The sequence below is a fragment of the Sarcophilus harrisii genome, chromosome 5, assembly GCF_902635505.1.
Source record: "Sarcophilus harrisii chromosome 5, mSarHar1.11, whole genome shotgun sequence".
Taxonomy (NCBI): Eukaryota; Metazoa; Chordata; class Mammalia; order Dasyuromorphia; family Dasyuridae; genus Sarcophilus; species Sarcophilus harrisii.
This window is the reverse complement of record NC_045430.1, coordinates 268,080,190-268,101,482: the sequence shown is the minus strand read 5'-3', so window position 1 is coordinate 268,101,482 and position 21,293 is coordinate 268,080,190. Positions and strand designations below refer to the sequence as shown.

Below are 21,293 nucleotides of genomic sequence, written 5' to 3'. Positions count from 1 at the left end.
TCCCGTCTCAGATTGTCCGTCCATCCGTAAAATGGGACCTTTGAGCTACTTTTTCTCCAAGGTTCCTTCTAGCCTTCGACAAGGATGGGTTAGGGGAGAGCAGCAGATGGGCAGAAGTGGCTGCCCTTGCAGGATTTACATCAGACTGCTTCCCATAACGCACTCTGGGATGTCTCTCACTCGACAGTCCAGGGCATCCCAGGCCCCTCAAAGGTTGGGAGCGGGGAGGAAGAAGTTAAGGGGCGGGACCTTCGGGCAAAGGGTAGAGGGCCTATGACCCATAGGTGCGGAGAGACTTTGGGGGCGGGGCCTCTGGGATACGGCGTGAGATCGGTTATGGAAGGGGAGGAGTTTCCAGGCAGTGATTGCCGGTGACCTGACAAGAGGAGCTATGGGAGGAGCTTGGTGGGAGGGAAGCGGTCCGGGGGGAGGAGGGGGGGCGGAGCTTCCGGACTGGGCAGAGCAGCGGTTGAGACAAGGGGGAAGAGGGGACGCCTTTGAATTAGATGGGACGAAGGGAGCGGGACCCCCGGACTGGAAAGTGGGAGTTAAGAACTACAGAGAGGGGGCGTGGCTTTCCCGAGGACGGCGAGGGATGGGAATAATGGGCGGAGCCTGGGGCGGTTCTTCAGAATGACGTCATGAGCAAACGGGGTTCCGAACTTGAGAAGAGAGGGAGAGGAAACTCAAGGGGCGGAGCTTCCAGATTTTGGGGTGGGGGGGGAGCACGCTCTTGGACAGAGGGCGGAGTGGGGCTGAGAGGGGGTGGGGTTTCCTGGACTGGGAGTAGGACCCGTTCCTCGGCTCCGGACGTGACGTGAGGCGCGAGCCGGGTCGGAGTGTGGAGCCACAGGTCTCCGGACTCTTCCAGTTCTCCTCTGCCGAGAGGTTCCCGCTTCCGTTCCGGCTCCGGCTCGGGGCCCCTCGCCCGCCTCCTCCTCGCCGCTCCGTCCCGTCCCCTCCGCCGGCCATGGAAAACGGGGAGGTGTACAGCTCCACCACGGAGAACGTCCCTTCCACTAGCGGCCCCGGGCGCGGCTCCCGCCGCTTCCCCTTCACCCGGCTCGACCCGATCCGGGCCTCCCTCAAACTGGCCGAGCTGGTGAGGCAGTCTCCCCGGGAAGCCCCCACTTCCCCCGCCGGGCCGCGCCCCAAGGGGAAGTTTCGGGGGGAGAGGTGGGTTAGGCCGGGAGCGAGCCCCGCATTTAAGAAGGAGGCAGCCCCGGAGGACCGTAGTGACCCCGAGGGGTCCGAAGCCACCGGCTCCGAGTCGGAGCCGGCCCGGCCCGGGGAGGGGGGGTCGGCCGCCTTCCCACGGGCAGTTCCCCAGGCCTGGTTTCGGGGACCCGGGCTAGTCTCGCCCTTCTCCCCGGCCCCCGGCGGGGCTTGGATGCTGAGCATTCATTCCCGTGGGAGGGCACCCGCGCTCGACTGGACAGTCCGGTTGGACTGTCCCTCAACAGCCCGGTTGGGCACGTTCAGGACTGGGGGGGGGGGGGAACAGCCTCCGCCGTTACGAGCCCCAAGCCCCTCTACCAGCCGAGGTGCTTTGTGGGGGTCTCCGTTGCAAATGTTAGCGGGCCGCGTCCCAGATTCCAGCTTCTAAACTCCGGAAAACTTCGTAGTGATAATTGACGTTTTAGAGAAAGCTCTCTAGCTTACCTTTCACCTCCTCTGTCAGTCTCGGAGTTTCTCAAACCACCTGTGAAGCCGCCTCTCATTGATCGATTCCCCGTTTAGTGGGAAAATAACGCTCAGAGTCAGGTATCTGCCCATGGGAGCACAGCTACTTTGTCCCTCAGTTGGAATTGGGAAGATCTGAGTGCAAATTCCACTTCAGAGCCTTGAGAACTAACGCAGGGACTGGAAATATCAAGACACAAAGTGGAGTATTCTCGAGATTCTCAATTCTCGGTTTCATCCTAAGAAACGGCCTGTGTCCAGATGTGTTCTTCTGGGGAAGGGTTAGGGATGAAGGGGGATAGATCAGGAAAGGCCTTTTGGGAGCCCGGGCCTGTGAATGGGCACTGAAAGAACAGGGAGAAGGGCGGTTTGTTTAGAGGGAACGGATAAGAAGAAATTACTCTGAATTAATTCTGGGTAGGTGGACAGGAACCCGATGATGGTTAATAGCTTAAAATGCCCCATAGTTGGAATTTTATCCTAAACCAACGGGAAGCCATTAGAAGCGCTGGAGCTGGAGCAAGAATAGAGGAAGAGACCAATTAATTATCTTATTTGCAATTGAGGTGGGGCTCGGTGGGTGAGGTGGGTTGGAAAATCCTCTAGATTTATAACTACTTTTACTTTCTTGCCTTATGGCCCTTTAACAATTACCTTTCCCCCTTTCTGATCTCTTCAGAAATGCAAATGGAGTTAATTTTTATGGCACTTCCTTCATCTTCCTTACAAATTGAACACAATCGGGAGTTTTTAATAGTCATTTTTTGGCTCTACGTGGCTTCATTCTTTAAGAAAAAATTGGTTCAGAAGAGGACTAGGCTGGAATTTTCCAAGTGCTCTTTTAAGGAAGAAACATGGTTGCTCTGGATGCTGGCATGATCTCATTTGTTTCACTTTCATTTTTCCCACAATTTTTGTGCTCGGTTTAGCTTTGACCTTGGTGTTTTTATAACATTGTATCGTTAGCTTAGTCCTATGTATATTGTCAGAGATCAACAAAAGTCTCAGTTGTGTAATATTGAAAAATCTACAAGTGCAGAGCTCAGGAGAAAGGGCTTCTCAGCTTGGATTAGGGCAGGGATAGTTCAAGTTCATTTGGAATTTAAATCAGCGCAAGGACTCTGACTTTTCATCTTGAGGCTCTATCTGTTATTTTGAAAAACTGATATCCTGGATATCTGTTGACTTAATTTACAAATATTCTTTCTCTACCCATTGAGCCCTCTCTTAAAACAAAGAGTTTTAGAAGAAGGAAGAAAAAAGCCTAGCAAAAATTTACCCACAGGTTGCCTCTGTCTGATCCTATCAGAATAACCTTTATAATACAGTCTACAACCACCCCAAAGTTCTGTACCTACCTCTGCAAAGAGAAAGCCCCTGCACATTTAAGGGCCCTTCTCCTTCACCTGCTAGGTTTGAGCTCACTAGCTTTAAATCTATGGTCCTCCTCTGTACACTAGGGCAGAGATATGGTGTTAATGTCAAAGTCAGAAAGCTCCGAGTTCAAATCCACCCTTAGACACTTAACACTGATGACCCTGGGCCAGGCCCTTAATTTTTGTCTGGCCCATCTGTAAAATGGGGATAATAATAACCCCTCCAGCACTGGATGGGGTGAATTAAATGAGATATTTGTAAAGTGATCTGCAAATTTTAAAGAGCTATGTAAATTTAGCTGTTTTTATTACTGTCAGTTTAATTACAGATAGCTGAAGGTTTGAAAGCTACTCGGTAAGAGAGAAGAGTTTGGAGTATGTGGGGATTGTAAAGCTGGCTAGAAAGTGGCAGGTGTGACCAGATTTGTGGCCTTGTTCTCTGACTCTTGGTCTCTAGCCCTTTCCACTAAATGGTGTATCATATGCAGCCGGGAGGGATGCATTGGATAGAATGCTGTGCCTGGACTTAGGAAGACCCGAGTTCAAATCATTCTCAGATACTTACTGGCTGTGTGCCTCAGTTTCCTCATTTGTAAAATGGACTGGGAAAAGGAAATGGCAAACCACTCCACTGTCTGTGCCAAGAAAACCCCAAATAGAGTCACAAAGAATCAGACACAGCTGAAAAACAACTAAATGAAAAGGATCCAGCTTCTCCTTCCTCATGAGGTTGAGTATCCAAATGTAGGCAAGGACAAGGGCTGGCTTTCTCCGGGTAGATCAAATAATCAACTGATCTGTCCCGGAAATGTTGTACTTAAGGATAAGGAATTTTTTTCAAAAAGAGTTTTGTGTTTGTTTTTCTTTTCTTTTGTTTGAGAGGGGAGGGTCCTTGTAATCAGGTTTGCATTTTGGTTTGTATATAAGCTAACAAATGAGTGAGCTCAAGATAGTTCTAATACACTTGTCAACAGACCCTACATTGTGATTCTGGTACCTACCAGTTGAGTGTTCTAGTGTTTGCACAGTGCCGTCATTGTGGTCGCCGTCCTAAAGCGCTTGCTTTAGGGTTTCCCAGTGATATCACTTTATTAACTCAGAAGCAACGCTGCTGTTCTTTAAGGCTAAGAAACAAGTAAATTTATTCTTTTTTAACCACAGCTTAATATTAAGTAGCTGCTGTCTTACTGCCACCATTTCAACTGGAGAAGGCTCACACTGATGTGAAGTGCTGTGTCAGTGGGACTGCCCCACATTAGTCACTGGGGCCAATGATTTTTGAGGAGCTGGTTAGCATGATCCTTGGCTTTTGGGTAGGGAGACCATATTATGTGGTACTGCTCTTCTTGCTGACAAATACCCATTTTGTCTTTTATGTCATAGAATCATAGAAATATAAGAGCTAGAAGAGGCTCATCAGCCTTCCTTTCCCTCCTGCATTTGCCTTGTCCTTTGTTCACGAAGCTCTTCCATCCTTTGCTCAGTCCCTATAACTACCTCTGGTCCTCTTCTCTCCTCATTTAGATTTGTAATCAGTCACCTCCTTGCTATTGCTCTGATTGATCCACCCTTCAGACTGCTGCTCTGGGCAGTTTTCCAAAGCTTGGGCTGTGATTGTCCTTCCTTTACTCAGTCTTTAGGCCTTCCAGTTACTGATTGAATAGGATCCACGCTCTAGATCCCGGAATTCAGTGCCCACTAGAATCTGGTTGCCAGCTGCTTCCCTTAGGTTTTCTAGGCTCCAACAAACTGGACTGTTGACTTCTTGCACCACCTTTTTGGCATCAGGACTTCATTTATTTCTGTGCAGATGACACCCTCATCTCAGACTGGATAGTCTGGGATGTATCACACGCAAGAGGGCAAAAGCACGACCTTCCTGTGTCTGTCAAGGCCCCTCATTGGCAGGGCTGTGGTCAGGCTTCTCCCCCCGCTGCTCATTGAGGTCCAGGGGCCTCTGCTAACCCCAGGAGCAAATGGGGAGTCCTTTTAGAACTCTTCTGAACCTGGCTTCTTCTTGCCTTTCCACAAATCCTAGAAGCCAGCTTTTTGGGCCTATTTTTTATTCCTCAAAACCTACCCCTGCCTTTCCGATTTGTGCCGCCAGGCTGAGATAGCTCTGTTAGCCTTCATGGTCACCTCTTCCTTTTCCTTGTTTGCTTCAAGACTTGCCTCCTCGCACCTCCTCTTCAAGGGCCCTTCTTCCCTGCTTGGGGATCATCTGCCATCTATTCCAGACATCTCCCAGCGACATTACCTTTCTTCACCTTCCCAGGGCTCAGCACCATGCCTGACACCGAGCTCCAGATAACAGGTGCTGGTCTGGGGGCCCAGTTCCTTTCCCTTGTGCTTAGGGAAGGCCCCTGGGCCCATCTGTTAAGACTGCTTCAAGGCCCAGTTTCTTTTCTGTCTCTCCTTCCACCATTGGATCGCAGCCCAGCCTCGCCCGTGCCTTGGATCTGGGTCACTTGGGCACCGTCCTGTTCCACCATTGGACAAGCAGAGGCTGTGTCATATCTAGCATCAGTCTCTGGTAACTGTAGGCCTGCAATAAAGATTTATTGTTGACTATATTTAAAGAGTTAACACATCGGTGGGGAAGCCAGGTGATGAGGAACTCTGGCTTTTAGTTAGTTTGGGCTCTCCTGCTTCTGTAGCTGACTCTTTGAAACCCTGTGAGCCATAGCATGTCAGGGCTGTCGCTGGGGTTTTCTTGGCAAAGATATGAGAGTGCTTTCCTTAGCTTTCCTTTTCCAGTGAATTAAGGCAGAGGTTAAATGAACTGGCCCACGGTCATACAGCTAATAAGTGGCTGGGGTCTGATTTGAATTCAGATCTTCCTGATGCTAGTAGGAGTTTTAATCAGATTGGGGAACTTTGGGCAAAGTCTCTTTACCTTTCTTGACCTCAGTTTCCTCATTTGTAAAATGGAGACTAAAGGAGAATTTCTGAGATTCCTGTCAAAAACCAAATTTATCCAGTTAACTTATTCCTAGAATTTTAGAACTAGGGTCTTACAAATAAAGGTAAAAGATGAGAACTTACAGTTCTATATACTATGTCATTTGATGCTCACATCAGCCAACTAGTAAGAACCCAGCTCGTCATCCCGACCCTTAGTCCACTGTCCCATCCTTAGGATTTATTCAGTGATTTGGAACATGTGTTACCCTCTTTTAAAATATTCCCAAGTATCAGTCAAATTGATGAGGAATTGCAACTTTGTTTTTATGTCTCTCATTCCCATTCCTTTCCCTGGGAAACCATCCTTTGTAACAATATTTTTAAAAAGTAGGAAAGCAGTTGAGCCAAGCCAACTGGGCCCTAGTCTAGGTGTGCGTTGTAAGCACTATTCCCAGCTCATTATTTCTCTCCTTCCACAGTGAAGGGGGCAGGGGTGTGGATCTTTTCAGTCCTTCTCTCCCTTCTTGGAGCCTTCTCAGGAGACTGGCTGTGGGTGTGTGCTGGAGGGGAGGAGGGCTCGAAGATTGGGCATTTTCTCTCATTATTTCATGGTATTCCCAGGCGATTACAGAAGTCGTGGAGATGCCAGATAATTGTCCTGGCATCTAATAAACACTAGCTCCTGGTGCTTTGAGCAGAAGGCTGGCCAGCCCGTATTTTTGGCGGTTTTCTTGAAGGTTAGCCGTGACCTCCTTTCCTGGTAAGCACAGTGGCCTTTCCTCTGAGTCCTTTTTGATCTCTCCCAACTTCTCTTTTTTCTTGTTGGTACTTTTTGTCCCTCCCCTCCCTCTCAGACAAGCAACCTTTATAAAGAGGAAGCAAAAGAAAGCCTTTGCGAAACCAAGGAGCCTCTGCAAAGTGTAGGGCCCGTCATGTGATGGTCTCCTCCAGGCTCCACTCCCTCCAGAAAGAGGGTGTGTGGGGGTGTTTCCTCTCCCTCCTTTGGAGCCAAACTTGGACTTCCCCTAGCTTTCAGTTGTTTTGTTTCCATTTATATTGGAAAGTCATTGTGTATAGTTCTTTTTGGTTCATACCAGTTTGTGTCTTCCCACAGTCCTCGGTATTCTTGCAGCCTCATATTATTACACGATGTTGTATACATCACATTTTGTTTAGCTGTTTTCTCAGTCTCTGGACACTGATTTTGTTTCCAGTTCTTGGCAGGCTCTCCCCGGCCTCTTACAGTTGTGTTTTAAATCTATTGATGTAGACATGACCTAGCTGGGCGACCTCTGGGTCAAAGGGTATGGCTATTTTTGCCACATTGCATCAGGTTTCTGTGACATCTGAAGCTATTGACGACTCAGCCTTCTTGGAATCACTGCATTTTTAATTCTAGAAGCTTTTCTCTCTTTGACTTTTCCTTCTCTGACCCTTAGCTTCCCTTTCCTGAATTAACTGGGGTTTCTCTCAAGGCCTTTGTTCTCTAGGTGATTCCTTCATGCTCCATCCACATCCTTCACCTTCTATTATTGCTTCTGATGACTTCCTGTGGCCACTGATGCCAGACTCTGCAATCTAGCTCTCTTGCTGAATCTCCAAGCTTCCTTTTAGATCTATATTTATAGTTCCTGCAGACTATTTCTGCTTGGATTTCTTCTTTTCTCCACAAGTATTTCTTTAGTGCCTTTTTGTGCTGGAGGACACTGCCGCTTTAACTTCCACTGCCCAAACCAAATGTCTTCTTCCTTCCTGTTTTTATTTTTGCCTGTGAAACCTCCATTTGTAATTGCTTTCCAGGCAAGAAGGCTTGGTGGTATCTTGGATTCTGATGGTACATGTAAACCTTTCCCCAAGTCCTGTTACTTATTCTTTCCAAAATGGCTCGGGGTTCCCTTGCTCCCTGCGGCTTTGCCCACCAGCACTCAGTTCCGACCTTTGACATCTCATTTGGAAGTTACTGCTTTGCCCCAGTGTTCTTATTTGTCCCCTCCAGTCCACTTCCTGTTTGCCTTTTGCATTCTCGCCTGCCTGTTGTCAAGGCTCTTCCCCAGCCTATTCAGCCTGTGCTGGGTACTCTTAAGTATCTTCCTAAAATTTGTCTAGAACTCTACAGGAGTTGGAAAAGGTTTCAAAAGAAATGACCCAGGGCAGCTAGGTGGTGCAGTGGATAGAGTGCCAGCCCTGAAGTCAAGAGGACCCGAGTTCAAATCTGGCTTCAGATATTTCCTGGCTGTGTGACCCTGGGCAAGTCACTTAACCCCAATTATCTCAGCAAAAAGAAAAAAAGAAAGAAAAAGAAATGACCCTTGGGTTGAGGTATGAAAGGGCCTGAGCTTTTAACTCAGTTATGCTCTGGAACAGGGGAGTGACCTGGTGTACCTTTGGATCTAATTAAAAAAAAAAAAAAGCTCAGCCAAATTGAGGGAGAGGATTTTTCTCAGTAGCATCCTCTGAAAGCCCATCAGCTAAGGGTTCGAGTCTGTGCAGAATGAGAGCTTTTATGAGGACAGAGTCACAAATCTTTGACACACATGCAGGTCACAGAGCTAGTTATGGCAGATATAATGACAAGTGATAGCCCTTGATAGTCGAATGGGTTACAGGATGAGTGAGGTTTGGTACAGACTCCTCCTCCTTGAGCCTTCCATGACGCCTCTTTGTTATTATTGTGTTGTATTCCATGTAGTGGTCAGCCCATTGCACGCCTTGGGTGTTAGCCTCTTTCTTCTGAGTTGATTTTGCCTGCCCAGCTAAGTTGTGGCTGGGCACGGACAGTGATCAGGTCGCATTTTACATCCCCTGTTCCAACCAGCATGCTGATTCTGCTGATGCAGAATTCTCTAGTTGATCAAGTCTGGATCCCACTTCCCAAACTAGATCTTTTCCCAAAAATCTGCTTGTTCATATTCTGTTACCTTGAGGCTAAGCTGAAGTTGCCTAACATGAACATTCTGCTGGGTTCTCTGGTTTTTCTCCATAATCCCAGCTCTCCTGTCCCGGTGCCACTTTCCTGGGGCCTTTTATTGGAAGTCCTCATCAGCCCTGCCGGTTTCTGGCCCAAGGATGGTATAAGTTCCTTGTTAGAACCTTCCCTTAGACTTGGGGTTGGCTGAGTTTGGATCTTTCCCTTCCACCTTTTGTTTAGATCATGTTCAGCACTCGTTCTTTGCCGATTCCCATTTATTTCCTTTCAAACATTTTAACTGCTTTCATTTAGCTCCTAATGGCTGGCCTCCCTTTTCTTGCAAGCCCAGCTATTTTCTAAGTACCTCCATTTGTGTGCTTCTAGGGAAGGTGGTAAAGATTCTGAGTTGTAAAGGGGTATGGTAGAAGGAAGGATAAAGATGTAGAGCAGTCTGGGAACATTAGTGGGGCAGGCCGAAAACCTCGTGGCCACGAGATGTTGGTTCTGTGGAGCTGGGAACAAGCCCAAAGTGTACCAGCTTACAGATTGGGAGCCGTGTTCCAAGTTCCCCACTTTGGCCATCAAGGGCATCTGGGTCTTTGGCCCTTGCTGCAGCTCTGGCTGGGCCTCTTCTCTCTTGTTGCTAGGTTCTCACCTGTTGCTTGGTGTTCCCTATGCAGATGACCCTCAAATTTACATATCAATCAAGCATTTATTAAATTAAAAATTAAACAGCCAGTGTTCTCAAGGGACTTAATTCTATTTGGGAGAGTAGGAGATAAGTTGTATACTAATATATTTATACCAGGTAATTGGTGGGGAGCCACTAGTAACTGGAGGATCAGAAAATGCTTGAATCCTGAGTTTCAGTCCTATTACCAACTGCTTTGTAGACCCTGTCCCAAACTCAGTATATCCAAAGCATTGATTCATCTTCCAGACTTCCCTTTTTATGTTTTTTTTTTTTTGTAGTTTCACATTTTGCTTCTTATTTTATTTTTCAAAATTTTTTATTAAAGCTTTTTATTTTCAAAACATGCCTGAATAATTTTTCAACCTTGACTCTGGCAAATCCTTGTGTTCCAAATTTCTTCTTCCCCACCCCCTCCCCTAGATGGCAAGTAAGCCAATATATATTAAACATGTTAAATATATGTTAAATCCAATGTGTGTGTGTGTATGTGTGTGTATATATATATATATATATATATATATATATATGTCTACATCTTGTTGCACAAGAAAAATTAGATCAGAAAGGAAAAAATGAGAAAGCAAAATGCAAGCAAACAGCAAAAAGTGTGAAAAGGCTATGTTGTGGTGCACCCTCAGTTCCCACAGTCCTCTTTCTGCTTTCTTTTTCATGTTGAAGGTGCTAATTTGCTTCCATCCATCCATCCATCCAAGCTCAAACCTCAGAATACTTCTTGACTCTCTACACCCTCTTCTAATACTCAGCTCCCTTAAATTGTGGGTTATGAGCCTTGTTACCGAATATATGGGTCATGAAATTCTGATTTGTTTTCAGTAAATGTTTGATTTGTATACCTTTTTTCTATATATGTCTAGGGTCACAAAAATTTATTGGGGGAAAAGGGGTTGTGAGTGGGAAAAGTTTTAAGAAGCTCTCATAGCTCATCAGTTACCCAGAATTCTGGAAGCATGGTAGCCCAATAGCTAGAGTGCCAAAGACTCTTGGCTTGAAGACACTTGAATCCTTGAAAGACCATTCAAATTCATTTGCTCCCCTGTGGGATAAGTTATTCTTGACTGTAGCTTGTGCCTTGTCTTTTGCAATGTTGAATCCCTCCACCCCATGTCTCATTTGGAGTAGAAACTACCTTGTCTTACATCATCTTAGGTGCTTGAGCTATTTCTTTCTGGGTGATTTCAGTAGTTTTTCTTTTGGCTTGAAACCCTGGATTTGACTCTGATGTTCTTGAGCCTGCCTTTTGAGGTTTCTTTTTGGGGCAGTCAAGAGTCTTTCTCTCTTCACTTGTCCCTTGACACTTTTCATATATCATTTCTGGAAATCTAGTGACCAAACTTTTTTTTTTTTTTTCCTCCAAATCATGGTTTTCAGGTAGTCCAGTGATTAAGTTTTCTCTCCCAAGCTGTTTTTCTAGTTACTAAACTGACCGACCTCTGCTGGGTCTTGCCATATTCCTTCTCCAGCCCCTGGGACCTCTCTGCTGGCCATGATTTCTCTATTCCACCTTAAAGCATCTCTCATCCCCTTCAGGGCAAGTTTTGTTGCCTTTTCTAAGCTTCCCCGGTTGTTAGTGGTCCCCACTTGTCCATACGTCTGTCACGATCTTCTGGACCCTTCCAAGAGTAGCCATAACAGTAAGAACAGAGTTTTCTATTTTATTTTTTGGTTTTGGTTTTGCCATCCACGTAGTTGGCACTGAAATGTTTGATCTACATTTGAACAGGAACACAGACAATATTTTTCTTTTGAACTGTGCCATTCATAATGAGTGTGATGTAAGACAGAAAGGGTTTTCTCTGATAAAGACCCAGTGACTGAGCAGGAAGGGAAAAAGTATGGTTCGACTTTCACAGAAACAGAATAATGATCATAGTGGAAGTGTTCTTTCAGTTTACAGTGAAATAGAGAAGAGAAACTTCTAGCTAGGAGGAATCCGGAGTGCCGGGTACTGAGTGTCTTATCGTGTCAGAGCCAGTCACTGGAGCGTGAGGAAGCACACTGACAGAACTGCAGCTGGGACTGATGGGGAAGCAGGAAGAGGGTTGGCGGGAGGAGTGGGTGGGTGCTCTCTGACGAACCCAGGGTGTGGCCCAGACACTGGGCCTTCTGTGGAACAGGCTGGGGGACCCAGTGGCATTATGGGGAAGTGGGGAAAAATGGAAAGAAGCCTCCATAAATGTTTAAAAAGAGGGAGAACACCCTCCAGAGCACCCCAAATGGCTTTTTGTTTTCCGGGGTTTTCACAACCGCCTGTGCTGTGGTTTTGTGCCACCATATTATGTCCATTAGATGGGAGAAGTTGAGTAGCGTGAGCCTTTATGTCATCACTGTGGGGCAGTGTGCCTGGCACATGGTAGCCACTTGATTGGTGCTTGCTCACTCACCTTGCCAGGCTCCTTAGAACCGCGGGCTTTGGGGTTCCCCCCCATAATGCATTCTTTTGTTTTGTCCAGGCTTGTCCATTCCCACTTACTAATAGGAGCGGGGGAAGTTTTTGAGAAGGCAGTCGCCCCTTTTCAGGCAGTGGGCAGATGCGGCCTGTGCCAGCTTCGGGGGACAGCCCTGGCTCTCGGGCCGGGTTTTTCTGACGCTCTTTTGTCTCATGAGACCCTGGTCAGTCTGTCTGTTGGGGTAACTGAGGGCGCTGCGCCCTTTGGGCCTCCGAGCCCTGGTTTTCTCTGTGATTCTGGTCTTTTCACTGTCAGTGTTTCACCCTTTTGCAGGGCTTTTCTCTGCTGGCCTTTATCTGTGAAGAGGTGGTGTCCCTGTGCACACGGTGCGCAGGCCTGTACTTCTTCGAGTTCGTCAGCTGCAGCGCCTTCCTCCTGAGCCTGCTGGTGGTGATCGTCTACAGCACCAAGTTGTACGAGAAAGTGGACAAAGACAAAGTGAAGACTTTGGTGAGAGCTCCTGCTATGTCCTGAAGGGCGGGTCTTGAGTGGCTGATTAGTAATGGGCTTTTAGCAGAGAGCCAGGCAGTTGGAGAGTTTTTTCTAAATATTTATTCCCTCTGCCATGTGGAATGCTAGAAGAACATATGCCGTGAGGGCAATGTAGGGTTTAAATTGAGGAGAAAAAAGAAATATACTATGTAAGACAAGTGTATTTATTAATATTCTGATATTTACATGCGTTAAATTCAGAGAAAAATTAGAATTGTTGCCTTCAGTACTTTTATGGGGGCTTGTGAGTCCTGTGGCATTCTGGCTCTCTTCTATATATGGCTGCCATTTTAAGGACAGTTCCTTAAAAAAGTCTTTAAATGCATCGTCCTGAAATTTCACCTCTGGGAGAGGTCAATCAGTTGGGATGTCTTAAATTGTCTAAATAGTGTGGTTTTCAGGATCTTGATCCTTTGGGATCTTTTGCCCTTTTTGAGGGCAGGGGCTAAGTATTTTTGAAAGGAGAAATGTTCAAAGTATCAGCCTAGAACATGGTACTATTGTGGAAAAGATAAAGACTTCAGGAAGAAAACTTCTTGGACGTACTTCCGTTTTCCGTTTCTCTGATAAGACATCCCAGCTCTCTCAGTATGTTTGAATGAGGAATTCTGCATCTTAGAAGATGCCGGAAGTTACCGCCAGGGAGAAAAGCCATGGTTGATGGATTAGGGATTCAGCTTTATAGGGGCCTCCAACGGAGGCCAAGCCTTTTTTGTAGGCTGCAGCTGCATCCATACTGGTCACAGAGTAGAGGTTCCAGTCTCGTACCTATTAAGGCTGTATCCCCAAATTGGTTTCTCTGAAGGAAGATTGAACATTGAACAAGAGGATTAAATTTCCTCTTGCATAGGTCAAATATTACGCCCTTAAAGAATTACTTTGAAAAAATGATAAAGCATTCTTCAAAAGAAAAGGGAGCTTTTCTTATATAATGAGATTGAGAAGTATATTTTAAAACATTCTCTAGCTGGGTAGGCAGATGAGCTCTAACATTTCCATTTTAGAGTATATGAAAGGCAGCTGATTACATTATTGGGATAAAGGTGGTACTTCCCTACCTATTCTGACTTGAAATTAAAAAAAACAAACTCAACATAATTAACAATTTTTTTCCCCAGTAAGATAACAGAAACAAAGAGTAAGATTTTAGGATAAAAATGAGAAGTAAGGAGCTTTTAAATGGAAAGAAAAGCTTTCCCCCTTCTTAATTCATTAAATCACATCATTAGGTTTGGTAGGAAAAGGAATCTTGTTACCCTCTCATTTTATAGAAAAGGAAACTGAAGACCACAAAATGAAATTGCTGCCCCAGATCACGGTGGTTATAATTCTAATTAAGTTCAGGATTAGAACTCCAATCCTTGAACTTCAATTCCAGTATATTATTTTTCAGCCATGCCCCACCTTCCCTTCCATACACAATTACATATACATAGAAGTTTTTTTTTCCTTTCAAAGACATTTTATGGTAGAGAGGAGGCTAGAGTTGAACCAGCCCAACACATCATTTTATTGTAGCAGGAAGGAATTAAGAGCTCATGAAAATACCAAAACAAATTATTTTTAAGTAACTCAAAAGGTGGACGGCCTATCAAGCTGTCTCAGATGGCCCTGGAAGTGTAAGCCTCCTGAAGCTTTGAAAGTTAACTAGTGGGTTATTACGTTCTGGGGGTGTAGTAGAGTCATGGATTCCCATGTCACCTTTTTCAGTTCTGCTTCATCTATAGAAATGCCCATGTGGTTGGTGTTTATTAAATCTTGAATAAAACTAGTTCTTTAAAAGAGAAATCCCTGACCTTGCAAAGAAGGTTCAGCATAAAGTGCTGGGCCCCCCAGTGAGGTGACGGGCCCCCTTTTCCTGTAGCTCAGCAGGGTTGAGCTGTTTCAGCTGAATATCCAGTGAGAAGCCTGCTGAGAGCACTAGTCTCTGTAGAATGAACGCAGCTTAAAAGTCAAGTAAAGCTATGAAAAGGCTGAAGATCGGATCATCCTCCCCAAGGGGAGAATATTTATTTGCGCGTCACTTTGTGGAGTTTGTTTTTTGTTTAAAAACAAAACAAAACAAAACAAAAAACTGAGCTTGACTTTTCCAAATGCTCATCTTGGTTTCTTTCCCTTTGCTTGTGGTCCCAGGACATCATATTCACTTCCATAATTGGCGTGCTGTTTTTGATAGCATCAATAGTCTTTGCTTGCACCAGCGACCAGACTACACCCGAAACTGTTGCGATTGTAAGTAGATGTGTTTTCTCCTTCCCGTTCTTTTCCTAATGAATTTATTTACAATTTTTCTCTAATAGGAATCCTCCAGGCAGCTCTTTAAACAGTCCAGCAAAAGGCTGGCAGAGCAGTGAGACTTTGCCTTCCTCTCCCGGACTATGTGCTCATCTGCCCCATAGAGTCTGGGGAGATGTGGTTGAGCACTAGAGCAACGCGGACGACTTCTTGAGGTGTTGTCCATAAAGACCTAGGCAGTGTGTCAGAGGTCGGGCCATTTCGCTTTTGTCCCCCTGAATTTTTATTGTCCCATTGTTGCTGCCTGGCTCCCCCAAACCCTAAGGATATCCTCCACCGCCGCGTTCCCCCCCCCCCCCCCCTTTACCTTCTCCGCCTCTATTCTGCGGCATTGCTGGCAGGGTCCTTGCCCCCAGCGGGCCTTCCCTCTTTGGTTGCCCGTCATTTCCTCCCCTCTTAGTGACTTGCTGCCTTATTGTCCAGGGTCACACTTACATTCTCCCTCTTCAGATTTGCAGATTCTCCTATTCTCCTTAGCAAAAAACTCTACCTTCTGGCTCACTTGACAAGAATGTTCTCAACTGTCCTTCCCCTCAGAACTTCTTAGAACCCCTTCTCTCCTTTTACTTGAGATGGCTTTCCCTCTCTTACATTAGAGTTTATAGGTCTGGTTCCATCTTTTTCTCAGCATAGCAAGTATTTTTTAATAATTGAAAGCTATGGTAGTGCTTGACTGATGTAACTGGGTACAGAAGGGATATGGCAATGGGGAGGGAAGAGGGGAGTCATTTTATTTTATCTATTTGTAGAGACAGTTTTAAACAGAGTCATGGCAGAGAATCATTATTTGACTTTAATAACAAGGCCAGGTCGATAATCTTGAAAGTGCAGGTCATCTCTTCATTGACCACAAGTATTTGGCTACCTGGATCTTTTCCAGCACTGTACCCGAGGACCGTTTTCCTGTTTCCATCAAACCCTCTATTCTGTGTCAAATTTTCCTTGAATTTTGTCCTCTCTGGATTTTTCTTATTACTTGGAGTATTGGACAAAGAACTAAAATCAAATTGTTGGTTTTCTCACTTAAAAAGTCAAGAGAATTCCTTTATAAGGTTTTTATGGAAGAAATTTTCTTTCTTTATTCTTTATAGTGTGACCTGGGTTTTGCTCACATTTTCCCAAGATTTTTGTCATTTTGATTTCTGTCATTTCTCTTAGAAAAAATAGATTCTATTCTCTACTATCTCTCAATTCTTTTTTTTTTTTTAATTCCCTCTCATCTAGTCAATAAATGAAAAATATAAGAATAGGGAAATCTGAATATGATAAACTTATGAATAACCAATTTGGGAGAATTGAAAACCTCAAGAAATTGTCCCAGCAGCCCCAAATAGGGTCTGTATGTCACAGTCATCTTGGAGTGAGAATTCACTCTAAATGCAGGGTTCTTCCCCTGATGGAGGCCTGTGGATATGAGCTGGGGAAAAGGGCAGTATTTATAGCTTCATTTTTATTAACTTCTGACTGGAATTTAGCATTTCCTTCACGTATTTAAAAACGGTCTTTTAAGATGTGCCCATCAACTTCACCCTGCTGCCAAAGGGGCTCGGGAGCCTTAAAGGGTGAAGATTGGCTTAAAGGTGACATTCTTTCCAGCACTAGAAGATTAGAACCTATTGGAACTCAAAGATTCCCTCCTCAGGTCCTGTTTGCTGTTCAGCTCCATGTCCCGTCAGGAGCACTGTCCCTGTGCCCCTGCTAGTACCTGGATGATTTTCAACAGGAATGAAAACCATTTGGTATTTGATTTGCAGAAATAAAGAAAGACAAACTGATTGGCAGTTGTGGCCTTTTAGGCAGCTCGCTAGGCTAGTGCGGCAGGCCACGATGCCCAAGGTGGAGTCCAGGAAACTTGGATTTTCCCAGCTCTTTGGCCCTTGGGAGGTCTCTTAGCTTCTTACCCTCAGGTTCTTCACCTGGAAGAGGAGAATATTAATGCTAACCCATCTTCCCTTACATGAGATAATATTTGTGAAGTATCACGTAAATGGTATTACTGTTGTTCGATTGTCATTCTCAAAACTATCATTGATGCCTGTGGGTGGATTTGAATTAACTTTCTCTTTTTACTTTCTAGGTGTTTGGATTTTTGGCAAGCATTATATTCATAATTGATTTTGGTTTAATGATAGTTGAAATATTGCGGAAATCTCAGTCCAGGAAACCTGAAGTCCCTCAAACAACTCTTACTCAGCCACTGAATGCAAGTACTTAGAAAAAGGAAAGAGAAGGCAAGGACCGGAGGAGGAAGAGACCGAGGGGAAGTGCTTATAAAGTTTGGGGTTCCATTCTGTTTCCACCAGCTCTCTCGGTTTCCTCACTTCTGGGAGTTTAGGAGGAGAGGATGAGGAAACACTCTGTTAAGCCAGAGCTTCATCAAGGGTCTGTCCATGTTGCCTTTTTTCCAACTACTGCTAAAGTGTATGCCTTAATGAAATTTCTTTGTGCTGTTTTTTTCTTCAAAACCCATTGTCCATCAAGTGCCGAATCTTTCTGTGACGCCGTGCCGAGGCCTCGGACCGTGCCGGCTTCCGGATGGCATTGTGTCCTCATAAATGGTATGAAATGTTCATCTTACTGGCCCCTGCTCTCGTTCAATTAATTTGCTGATTTGGAATCTAGGGAGAGATTTAAAAAATGAAAATAATCTAAATGTGGAGTGACTTAATTATATCTTATTGAATAATATTATTTAACCTTTAAAAGGGGAAAACATGTTCAACTTTTCAGATACAGGAGTCTCACCTTTCTCATTGAATGTCATCGTATCTGGGGGGGATCGGAGCTCAGCCATGAATGCGAACAACCATTCTTCTCACATATCCATCCTCGCCGGGAGGGTCTTTGCCCAGGCCATCGTACATGATTTTCTGAGGGAGGCTGAGTCTGTACATCCGGCTTTAAGCAACAGGGACGGCCTCTAGTCCATAAAGTTCGGCTGTCTTAATGGCATAGCAAGTAGGAAACTAACCGGCAGATTGTTCGTTCCTCTGTGAGCTTGTGAGGTGAAAACCTGGGCACAAGGCAGGAGGGGAAGGAGCACTTGTCACCTTTACCACCTCCTCTATCCCTCCAGTATCTGGAAAGTTGATATCATAACATCTGGCCTTTTACGGTTCAGAGGTGGTCCTGGCTGCCTTTGTACCTTCTCTACCACAAAGGCAGAAGGCTGCCACGTGGCCATTGTTTTCTCCCTCTTTGAGTGCCCGCCTAGTGAAATGGTTTATATGGAGAGCTGTTAGAGTGCAGGAGCGTGTGTTTGGACAAACTGGAACGAGGAGTTTCAGATATCATCTTTCCAGGGAAATCCCAGCTAAGGAAACTCCTTCCACAAAGCAGGTGCAGACCTGCTTCTGGGCCTAGAGCTGCTGAGAGCATGGATTCAGTTTAGCTGGAGCCTCACACCTCCCACTTGTGTGTGTGTGTGTGTGTGTGTGTGTGTCAGAGGCCAGCTTTCTGGCACTAGGCTCTGGCTGCCACTTGGGGGACAAATACTGTTTCCATTAATGTCGGTTCTAAGCCTTCCGAAGAGGGCTCCCGCTGTAATTTAAGCTTTGTTTAGAATAAGTGCTGTTTGTGTTTGTCTGGACGTGATAGCCTATCCGGTGCCTAAAGGCAAGGTAGGAATGGGGGAGAGAGAGAAGAAAGAGAGGAAGAAGGAGGGAGGGAGGAGAAGAGGAAGAGAAGGGAGAGAGATAGAGAGAAGACTCCAGATGGAGGGAGGGCTGCCAGGTTTATACTTGTGTTGCAGTGATTTCCATCTAGTTGTGACCTTGCTCAGGGACCAGGGCAATCTGGAATTGGCAGGTTGGGGCTTGTTTTCTCCCCAAGTGAGTCTGGGATAGCTTTCCTCACTGAGAACATGGACGTTAGATCCCCCCTCTACTGAGGTATTCTCTTCCTCCCTTAAGTCACAGATTCACTTTCACTGGAAGATTGTTCTATGCTGTGAGAGCGAGAGCGAGAGTGAGAGCCAGAGCGAGAGAGAGAAATGTGTCATTATGAAATGTCCCAGAATCTCCTTTGTTTTCTGTATAATAGTGCTCGTTGTGATGTCTTTCCATTAACATGTAAAGCTTGAATATAAAAATAGATTTTTCATATTAATTCCCGTAGATTAATTTGGCTTCTGTTATCAATACTAGAACGAGTCTAAACTTGTACTGCTGGTGACTCAGCTCTTCACTGTTGCCTCGGGAGTTGGTCTTTGCTCTTTAAGGAAGGGACATAGAATGTTTTTGCCTGTTCATGCATGTGCCCCACCCAGTCACATTCTCCATCCCTGGCACCCTGTCACCCACTGGCTGGGTTTTTCCTTGGCCTTTACTAAAGACCTTGGGCCCAGTGCTGCCTTCTCCTCAGAAGCCTGCTTTATCATCCCAGTTCTCACAGACAGCCCATTAGCATCAAAACCATCAACCTTTATTTCTTCTATGTGCATCATGTTAGTTTGTGTCACAACATGAGTCTTGGGTCCCATCAGGCTGTACGGTGTTTGTCCATTAGGTGAAGAGCAGCATGAATCTCTCTTAGGGGAATTAATAAATGTGACCTGTCAAACCAGTTTGGAAGCTCCCTTCGGGATGTGTGGGAATAGACGGGGGTGTGTGTGTGTATGTGTGTGTGTGTGTGTGTGTGTGGTTTCAGGACCAAATTAGAAGCTTAAACCAAAACTTCCAAGTGTGCTTGAAATAGTACAGAGTGAGTGCACATAAATATATTGTCTCTGAGAAACCAAACTCTTTATGCCGATACTTAATTTCTTCCGAGGCAACTTATGTAACTGGATTTTGGACTCCATGTTCTGGGTCACGGTCTTAGCAAAACTCTTCTTTGCAAAATGCTTGTTTTTGAAACTTTACAATTCTTTTGGAGGGTCTAGTTGTGGTTTGTTCAGTAACTTAATTTATAATCTCTTTCAGGAGGGTGTGGGGAAGTGGGGCTGTCAGGAAATCTAATCTCTCTGTGCACTTTGAAGCTCAAACCACTACTTCCCAAGTTGTCCATTTCCCAAGCCTTTGAGTGACTTTATGTACTTTGGGATGGCTGTGTTTGACCATTAGGTTTTGGGTCCATGATGAGGTTAAGGGTCCCTATGTCAACCTAGACTCTGTTTGGGAAATACATAAATGAAATCAACTTACTTTTGATCTTCACTGACTTGAGTGGTCAGATTTTTTTCTTTTTAATTCACTAATCGGACCCTTCGTTGTAAATTTCTAACATTCAGAGTGTATATCGCCACAGATTGAAGAAAGAGTTAATGGGGTAAAAACACACACAAAAAGATCCCACTATTCCATCTTAAAATTCAAAACAGAATTAGAAATTTGGATATTAATGTCCTTTAATGAAAAATCTTTTAAAAGACTTCTTTACGTTGTTGAGTTTTCAACTTTAGAGATGTAATTCCCTTTCCTTTTTGCTTTCTGTTTAATTTTTACTGGTTCTTTTTTTTAAATATGAAAGGCTTACTAGTTAAATTATATATGTTTGTACTTGGGTATGTATATTTAATGTTATTTGTAGCTAGTCTTTTGTATATATGTTAATTTTTAAACCTGTGGCCTTTTTTTATCTGCCTGGTTTTTTGTGGTGCTTTTTGCAAAATAAAAATTTTGTAGTTCTCTTTTTTGAATAAATTCATTTTACTAAAATTGTCCCAAACATTCAGTGCCTCCTTTTTTCATAGCTACCTAAGGTTAAATGCAGATTCATTCAGGGTGTCTGGTTGGAATCAGAGCACTGTGTGAACACCATGGGAGAATGACGAGGGCCTCCTTTGTCCCGCTCCCGGCAAAGACATAAGACAAATGAGCAAGTTTAAGAAGTCACTTGGAAAAACAGATAAATAATAGCATTTGAGTGAAGTTATCATGCTCAGGAGATAAGGTTCCAGAAGTCCAGGCTCCCATCAATCACATTGCTCAGAGCCAAATTCTAGGGGCTCAGTAGCATCACTTGGGGAGCTCTCAAGTTCTCCGGGAGAAGGAAGAAGTGAGACTAAAGTGTCTTCCAGCTTTAATCTATGATCGGAAGCATCCGTATCTGGGTGGCTTTGGCACAGCAGCCAGCATTTCTCTCCACGCACTGTAAAATTCTTTCCTCCAGTTGCCAGAAGACAACAGAGCCTGTGTGAGTGGCCAGAATTCTCTACGACACTGACATTCTTCGGAGTTTGTGTTTGTCATTTTTTTAAAAACTGCAATAAAAGTAAGGGTGCTGCTGTATGTGGAGATGAACCCCTCTGCTTTGGAAAAGGCTCATCAGCTGGCTATCGACATAAGACAGATCAGTTGATAATTTTCTTTTCAACATCAGAAAGAAATTATTTTTAAAAATTATTTTGACTTCTTCCTTCCCTGTCAACCGATTCTTGCCGTTGGCCCTGTGTTCTTGGTGTGATACACAGAGTGTTGCCCCAAGATTGTACAAGTTGAGGGAAAGCCACGGTAATTGTGTCTAGATACATA

At 44.8% G+C, this 21,293-nt stretch overlaps 1 protein-coding gene across 1 annotated transcript; it reads left to right on the top strand.

Moving 5' to 3' along the window:
* Positions 1-759: 759 nt before the first annotated feature.
* On the top strand, positions 760-18,584 carry CMTM6 (CKLF like MARVEL transmembrane domain containing 6). Its single transcript, XM_031940433.1, has 4 exons — positions 760-1,102; positions 12,307-12,483; positions 14,659-14,757; positions 16,898-18,584. Exons 1-4 carry the CDS (start codon positions 971-973, stop codon positions 17,033-17,035), a joined length of 546 nt encoding a protein of 181 aa, XP_031796293.1. The 5' UTR covers positions 760-970; the 3' UTR covers positions 17,036-18,584.
* The last annotated feature ends 2,709 nt before the right edge of the window (positions 18,585-21,293 follow it).

What these genes read in the sequence shown, in the direction of transcription:
- CMTM6 (XM_031940433.1), top strand. Translation starts at nt 971, where the DNA reads ATGGAAAACGGGGAGGTGTACAGCTCCACCACGGAGAACGTCCCTTCC. An exon ending in CCCTCAAACTGGCCGAGCTG is followed by an intron (nt 1,103 to 12,306) that starts GTGAGGCAGTCT and finishes ACCCTTTTGCAG; the next exon opens with GGCTTTTCTCTGCTGGCCTT. An exon ending in CACCCGAAACTGTTGCGATT is followed by an intron (nt 14,758 to 16,897) that starts GTAAGTAGATGT and finishes TTTACTTTCTAG; the next exon opens with GTGTTTGGATTTTTGGCAAG.